The sequence below is a fragment of the Ipomoea triloba genome, chromosome 9 (assembly GCF_003576645.1).
Source record: "Ipomoea triloba cultivar NCNSP0323 chromosome 9, ASM357664v1".
In the NCBI taxonomy this organism is placed as follows: domain Eukaryota; kingdom Viridiplantae; phylum Streptophyta; class Magnoliopsida; order Solanales; family Convolvulaceae; genus Ipomoea; species Ipomoea triloba.
In genome coordinates this window covers 12,288,081-12,296,645 of record NC_044924.1, presented here as the reverse complement: position 1 = coordinate 12,296,645, position 8,565 = coordinate 12,288,081, and the positions used below count along the sequence as shown (strand labels likewise).

Below are 8,565 nucleotides of genomic sequence, written 5' to 3'. Positions count from 1 at the left end.
TGTCAGGAACATTAATAATCGGCAAATTGGAAACAAGTTTCCTTCTTGCTAAATAATTTAATCCGGAGAAATGAAAATGCCCAAACCGCATATGCCACAACCAATTATCATCACGTATTTCAGAATCAAAGCAAGTAAGAAGTGCATGGTTGATTTTTAAAGGAAATAGTCGATTTTGAGACATATTTACCTTTGCAATCAAAACTCCCTTGGCATCAACAATGGTACAACACCCTCCAGTGATATTTATTTTATATCCCTTTTCTGACAACTGTCCCATACTCAACAAATTTTGGTGTAATGCAGGAACATAGAAAACATCGGATATAAAATTGTGAGTACCATCCTTCAATTGAATAGAGATTTTACCTTTTTCCAAAATTGGCGCTTTTGACTTATTTCCAAATGTCACCTCAGATCGTATTGATTCATCCAACTCTGAAAACAGTTCTTTCTTCCCACACATATGGTTACTACATCCAGTATCCAAGAACCATATGTTTTCATCTGCAAACAAACTGTTACTGACCAAAAATAAGGTTTCAGATTCAGTAGAACTCTCACCAGATTTTTCAGCAACATTTGCTTGATTTTCATGACCATCCTCTTTATACCAACAATCTGCAATTTTGTGTCCATATTTGCCGCAATTGTAGCAATTAAATGGAAATTTACCTTGCTTGGTATTATTACCTCCACATCTTCCTTGATTGAAGTTACCTCGTCCTCTTCCTTGATTTAAGTTACCACGTCCTCTTCCTCTGAATCCTCTTCTTCCTCTTCCACGACCTCTACCAGCTCCTCCACCTCTTTGATTAGAACCAGACATATCAAGGGTGACATGGCTCTTCAAAGCTTCTTCTGCTAGTGGTTCCGATTTTGACGCAATCCTTTCAACATGACTTTCTATCATACCTTTTAACTCGGCAATTGTCAACTCCTCGGTATCGTGTGACTCTGTTATCGAAGCCACCACATGGTCATACTTCATCGGTATCGTTCGTAGAACTTTTTCAACCACTGCACCATCTTCAACTGTATCTCCGTATAACCTCATCTTATTTACCATATCAATAAGACGAGAGAAATACATATCTACCGTTTCTGTAGAGGTCATCTCATAACGATCATACAACCTTCTCAACGTCTGCAGCTTAGACTTCTGCGACCGATCGACTCCTTTGTTTGACACCTTTAAGATGTCCCAAGCTTCTTTTGCAGTTTGAGCACGAGCTAGTTGCCCAAAAATGGAGTAATGAACACCTTGGTGAATTTGTCCAAACGCCAATTGATCTCGCCGTGTCGCAGCTGCATCAGCTCCTTCTGGTAGACCCGGATCAACAAAGCTCCAAAGATTTTGAGCTTTCAAATGTGTGGTCATCATAATTTGCCAATAATTTTAATCGAGTTTCCCATCTAATTTAGGACCCGACCACACAATATAATCGAGTTTCCCATCTAATTTAGGACCCGACCACACAATATTGAAATTATTGGCATCTAATTTAGGACCCGACCACACAATATTGAAATTATTGGCCATACTTTTAGGACCCGACCACACAATATTGAAATTATTGGCCATACTTTACTAGGAAAAAAATATCTCGGGGTTGGAAGGTTGATAGGCTCTGATACCAAATGTAGGATATATTTAATAAAATATATCTACGTATTTAATTGAGAGAAGGGAGGAAAAATACGAAGGGATATTAAACTAGAGGGAGGAAGAGAAGTCTGAACAAAGGAGAGAATTTTTATTTCATCAGCTTCTTCATTTGGGTGGTGCATAACAATCTGAATCAAACTCCCTATTTATACTAAAGGAAATCCGACAATTTTGATGCTGCCAGCTCTTATACACTAATCACACACATGCTTTAATAATATAATACACACTCACTCATGTTACTCCCATGTGCACAACTAAGCTTAATGATGTGCCAGTACATACCCACATGCATTCTTGCTCATCACATGCAATCTTACTTGGTTTAAATAATATAATAATAATAATACTTTTATTATTATAACAGTACATAAAAGCTGCTCATAGCCAAGGATTGTTCTTCCCTTCTTCCTCTGATCTACAGTTGAAAGCATTCTCTGATTCAGATTGGGGAGCATGCATTGATACAAGGAAGTCTTTTACTGGATTCTGCATTTTTTAGGGAATGCCTTAATATCCTGGAAATCAAAAAAGCAACCTACAGTCTCCAAGTCCTCTTCAGAAGCTGAATATAGGGCCTTGGCTACCACATCATGTGAAATTCAGTGGTTGTTATTCCTACTGGCAGAGTTGGATATCAGTCATTCTAAGGCAATGGTCATATATTGTGACAGCAAATCTGCTATTGCCATTGCAGAGCTTGACTACCATTTGGTGAGGGAGAAGCTGAACAAAGGCACCATCAAATTGCTCCATGTAGGATCTGAAAACCAACTAGCTGATACATTGACCAAGACTCACTGTCCTGGTTCCTTTCATGGTTACATCTCCAAGCTTGGCTTGTTAGACCTATACAATCCAGCTTGCGGAGGGATTTCAGGAGAATAGAATGCATAGATCAAAGCCACTTGGCATCATCTCATTCCTCTTGGTTGTTAGTGGCCGTTAGCAACTTTTCCCTCCAATTAGCTCATCTATCTCTCTCTGTATATAAACCTCTCCACTATCTGTAATACATAATAATTAATGAGAAAATATCTTTCCTTTACAATTCTGTTGTTCTGTTTCACTGTGAGCTCCGTTACAAGAAAGGTTGACCTTGACTTGGTGTTTATAGTCTTTGTAATAAGTCTGGTAGCAAGCACTAGATATATAAATAAATTTTTGTATTCCTTGCATTCGGTTTTTCAGTTTAATCTATAAAGTCTACTCCTCCATTTCTTTTTCTATTGTGTGTAAAATACATATTTAACTCAAACTCAAGTCACAACACAAGTAAGCGACTGAAATTATATTAAAACATGTTTAGCGTTCAGTCTTAATTGTTTATTAGTACACTGTAGAGATCAACAATCACAAACATTCGACAACAATAAATCCAAAAACTAGAAGCTCAAGAAGTTTTTCTCCTTTAAACTTTCAATAGTATCCTTAAGGCTCACTTCTAAAGAAGTGTAGTTGATACCCAAGCTTTTCGCCTTGTCCTGTGATACTTTGAATGGTGGCACTATAGGCAAGTCTCCTTTATATCTGCCACCAAAATAAAATAAACTTTAATATCTAGCTAGCTACACTTGAAGGCCGGGCTATATGTACATTCAGTATAGAAAAAGCAAACTCTTGATTTGAATCTTACTTCTCAGGAAGGGCAAGAGAGGGATAAAGATGGCCAACAATCTTCAAAACCTGAGAAGAGTGCATTGTTTCCCCAACCAATAAGTATCTTCCATTGGCGGAAGGTACCTCAAATGCTTCGATATGTGCATTTGCGACGTCTCGAACATCAACATAGCAATTGATTGGAAAAGACATGAAATCCTTTCCTGTGAATATAATGTTCAATTCGTCACTTCCATTAAGGCTCTAATAAGAATGCTATCATATCATCATCATAATGTTCATTTCTTGAGGAGATGTTACCTTCTTTTATGGTGCCCAGAATCATCTCACTTGAAAAATTAAGAATTGGTTGTAAAAGAGGGCCAATAACAAGACCAGGATGCAGTGAAACCATGTCAATCCTATTCTCCCCTGCATATTTCCATGCTGCTTCCTCGGCAAGGACTTTAGACAAGATATACCATTGCTACAAAGATATTTTTTTAAAAAAAAACTTCACTTAAATTAGCAAAAAGCTAAGGTGCTTGATTTGTAATCAAGTTAGGGATATGACTCAACAATAATGTGTTGTATCCAATCATAAATAGATTAATGTGAACTAAGATAATGAGTTAATTCCATTTCTAATTGTAGATTTATAAGTGTCAGTCTACATTTAGTCTTCTTTTTTTTTTTCAAAAAAAAAAAAAAAAACTAAACAGTTTTGTTGAACGACAAAAAATGACCTTGTCTCAATAATATTAGGACCAAATTAAAAGAAACATTTTAAAAATAAAAAATCTGTAAAAGTGGACTGAAACATTAAAATGTAGAACAAAAAATAAAATTAACTCAATAAGGAAATGAAAAGTAGTCTCAATCACTTACCAAATACATACATTGGTTGTGTTTGGCAGAGCTTATTTAGAAGCTTATAGCTTATTTTAAGGTACTAATAAGCTATAAGCTCTGTTTGGTAATGCTCCCAAAATAAGCTAGTGGCTTAAAATAAGAGCTTATTTTGAAACGCTACCTTAGGTAGCTTTTCAAAAATAAGCTAGTAGCTTATTAACTTTTTTTTCATCTTTATCCTTATTATTTTAAATAAATGACATCCTTTACCCCTCTCAATTAAAACTCTTTTGGCCTTTTCTCTTCAATATATTTTGATGTAATTTTAATTTGACATTTGTGTTTGAATAATAATTTTTGTATGAATTATAAACATTTTGTTTTACTTTATATATTTTCAAATATATGTTCTTACTCTATATTTTATTAAAATATATTGATTTCATTATTTTATATTTTAATATGTAAACAAACATATTTAAATTTAAAACTATTTAAATTTTATAAAGATGTCATTTTTAGTCTTTTTACATTTATTAGCTTATCAAAAAGCTAATTTTACCAAACACTTTTAGGCATAACAGCTAGCTTAACAGCTCTTCAGATTTCAGCTTCGAGATTATAGCTTTTCAGCTTTCAACTACTTTTCAGCTTTCAGCTACCTTTTCAGCTAGGTTTGCCAAACATAGCCATTATATAATAAAATCCACAAAGAAATATGTTCTAGCTATTGAACTGGTGTACTATGCATACATGTGTATATATATATATATATATAAACACAAACACACCTTTGTTTCCTCTGCAAATTCTTTATCAGAAAACCAAGTCTCATCGATTATACCAGTTAGACTTATTATAAGATTTGGTTTGTACATAACAGAAGCCGTTGAGGACGTCACCACTACCCTTTTCACGGAAGGTGTTCTCACACATGATCCAAGAACATTTAGTGTCCCCTTTACTGCAGGATCCACTAGTTCTGCCTAAAATATATATAAGGACAAACATCTTAAAACAGAAAGAAGATATATAAGTATAGAAAAGTGGGAAATACAGGGTTTCCTTCAACAAAGATTAAACCGAGGAAAGGGGTATTAACATAAGAAAGGGAAAAGGTTAACCTTAGTTGCAGATGGTGAAAAAGAAATAGGTGATGCTGTGTGGAAAACACCATCACACCCATTAATTACAGGATCAAAAGAGTTTTCGTCAAGTAAGTCGGCTTCAAACAAATGCAGTCTTTCCTTGGCACCATCTAATGAAAGAAGATGTGCCACCTTATTTGGATCCTCTGCATCAATTATATATATCTATCAATGATTTTCCAGAAATAAAATGTGAACTCACAATTGAATTGGAAGAGAGAGAGGACTGACTGAGGCTGCGAACGGTGGCGTGGACGGTGTAACCACGGTGGAGCAAATGCTTGACGAGCCAAGAAGCTATGAAGCCGGAAGCACCGGTCACGCATACCACTTTCCCCTCGCCGCTCATCCTCTTCTTTTAGATTACAAATTGCCCTATCTAGTCTGTCTACTTATATATTCATAGGCACACTACATGTCCAATCATTATTGCATGGACCATATGTAGACCAAAAATAAAAAGTACATTATTTTTATACTGAATATACATTATTTTTATATTGTATGTACATTATTTTAAGGTACATTATTTTTGTACTGAAGGTACATTATTTGATATATACTGTCAAATAATGTACCAGTACAAAAATAATATACCTCTAGTATAAAAATAATGTATTTTTTATTTTTGGTCCACCATGCAATAATTTGCCCTACATGTCCACATAATACAAATTAAACGATTGATTAGTGAAGTGGACAAATTATGGTAGGCAATGGATCAGGTCCACCTTGCATTTAGTGTACTGATCCAAAATGACATTATGTACTTACTGTTTAACATATTAATGGCACTTTTTAGTAACATAATTGATGGACAATAATATTTGGTTAATCAACTTATTGTTTCAAAACGCAAAAAAATTCTAAAAGATACTCAAAACAGTTTTTTTAATATGTTTTTTGAGAAAATAAATTAATTTTTCAAAACACCTGCAATAATTTTTTTTTTTTAAATGAGATTGTGCAAGCGGGTTCAACAGTTTTGTCTTCCAGCCCCGTTACTCTCATTGTCTCTTCAAGGTATTAAGTAGCTGGGTACTTGAGCTCATCGACAAGGCTCATATGCCCGTTGCCTAGTACCGTGAAGGTAATTAACAATGGGACATGTGATTACTGTTAACGAGTTTCGTATCCGCTAACAACTATTAACTAAGTCAATCCACTATTAGCTATCAGCTAACAACTATTTACCAAACACCCCTATGTATTTTCAGTTATTGTCTATAAATAAACTAAATGTATATAATATGTTAAATGCAGTGTGTATACACACACACATAAAGTGTACATAATTTACCCTGGGTATTGTAAACTTCAGCCTACAATATAAACAATTGTGTAAAGTGTGGACCACTCATTTTGTCGTTAATTTCATATGGTCCACTCAAATGTAACAGCCAAACTTACTCCATAAAGAAATAGACAGGTGCAAAGGAATGAGGTTGGGAGCTGCCCTCAAAAAATTTATATATATATAAATAAATAAATAAATATATATATATATATATATATATATATATATATATATATATATATGATCACATTCAAATGAGAACCACTCGCCCAACAGAGAGAAATCAGAACGCATGTCATCCATTTACGTGTCCAAATCTAACGGATTAGAAACATTGATTTTTAAAAAATAACGCGGTGGCATTTTCATAAATAATTGAACATCGTCGAAGTGCAAGTAAGATGTATTACAAGTGCAAGTAAAATTTACACTGAGCATCAATACTAAGTGCACTTAACGTTATAACTAGTTGTACCTAAGGTTATAATTAGATGCACCTAGGTGCACGAATGTTAACAAGGTAAATTACTTGCACTTTGTACTTGCAAAGGTGCATCAGCTACTTGCACTTATAACATATTACTTGCACTAAAGTTTGAGTTATTTACAAAAATGTCACCGCGTCATTTTTTAAAAATAACATCTGATTTATTGATCTGGACACGTGAACAGCTATAAATGGTTCTTATTTCTGTCATGGGCACTTGTTCTCATTAGAGCATGCCCCTATACACACACACACACACACACACACACAGGAGACGGATCAGGTGAGAACCAATTACACAAATTAAAGTCTACTATAGGAATGCACACACTACATTAAACTGTGTGCGCTGATATTGGACAAATTGCACACACTCTAGACTGTTTGCATTCATGTTGTGTGTCACGGGAAGATGTTGTCTCATTATATATATAGTGTGCTGGGGGAAGATGGATAATATGCACTTGTTTGTACTATTGTTTTGATGACATAGATGACAACGTCATGCAATGGGATTATGATATAGGAGCTATGAACTTTCCTTCAGGTGTTCTGCTCGGGGTTCATTTGGTTCAACCATTATTGTTGAATGAGTTATTGTGGATAAAGAAATCCCTAGTTTAACGAAAAAGATTAAATAAATTAGTAAAAATTTGAAAATTTTAAATATGATGTATTCCAAAGATATTAAAAGATAGTTTCTCGCTTCAATTTGCTGGGTAATAGATTATTTGAGTAATTTCATTGTCAACAAATCCTCAAGTAGTTAATATGATTGGTTTCTTTTTTATTTTTTTCATGGTATTAATAAAATACTTGGTAAATAAATATATAACATTATTTTGTATTATAACTTTGATATTTAATTACAAGATAGTGTAAAAAGAACATAATGGACAATTTAATGAATATCAATTGATGAATTTGAATGTACAAAATCTTTGCATTAGAGAAAATAAAAAGACAATATAACTAATGAAATTATTTTTCTTATTTAATTTATTGATAATGAATATTTTTTTTAAATAAAGGCATTGTAGACACATAATTCTAAATTAAAGAAATCCACATGTATCATTTTTTAATTTGTTGTAACTACTAATTTATTTAATTCAATAAGAGTAAAATAGAGTGATTCCGCTTCAATTTGTTGGGTTATTTGAGTACTCTCTTTATTAACCAATCCCCAAGTAGTTAATATAATTAGTTTCAAATTATTTTTTTAAAAATTTTTTTTCATGGTATTACTAAAATGCTTGGTAAATAAATATATAACGTTATTTTGTATTATAAATTTAATATTTAATTACAAGATATTTTAAAAATAAGATAATAGACAATGTAATGAATATCAATTGATAAATTTGAATGTAAAGAATCTTTGCAGAAGAGAAAATAAAGACAATATAACTAATGAAATTATTTCTCTTATTTAATTTAATTTTTTGATAATGAATAATTTTTTTAAATAAAGGTATTGTAGACACATAATTCTAAATTAAAGAAATACATA

The 8,565-nt window shown here is 33.1% G+C and overlaps 1 protein-coding gene across 2 annotated transcripts; it reads right to left on the bottom strand.

The window, feature by feature from the left end:
* Positions 1–2,916: 2,916 nt before the first annotated feature.
* LOC116029170 (cinnamoyl-CoA reductase 1-like) lies at positions 2,917–5,629 on the bottom strand. Of its 2 annotated transcripts, XM_031271075.1 has the most exons (6): positions 5,500–5,629; positions 5,245–5,414; positions 4,912–5,106; positions 3,590–3,755; positions 3,306–3,492; positions 2,917–3,199 (listed from the first exon to the last, which is right to left on the bottom strand). In XM_031271075.1, the coding sequence occupies exons 1-6, from the start codon at positions 5,615–5,617 to the stop codon at positions 3,055–3,057; spliced, it is 981 nt and encodes a 326-aa protein (XP_031126935.1). In that variant the 5' UTR covers positions 5,618–5,629; the 3' UTR covers positions 2,917–3,054. The 2 variants fall into 2 exon arrangements, with proteins under 2 accessions (XP_031126935.1, XP_031126936.1); XM_031271076.1 differs by lacking the exon at positions 4,912–5,106.
* Between the last annotated feature and the right edge of the window lie 2,936 nt (positions 5,630–8,565).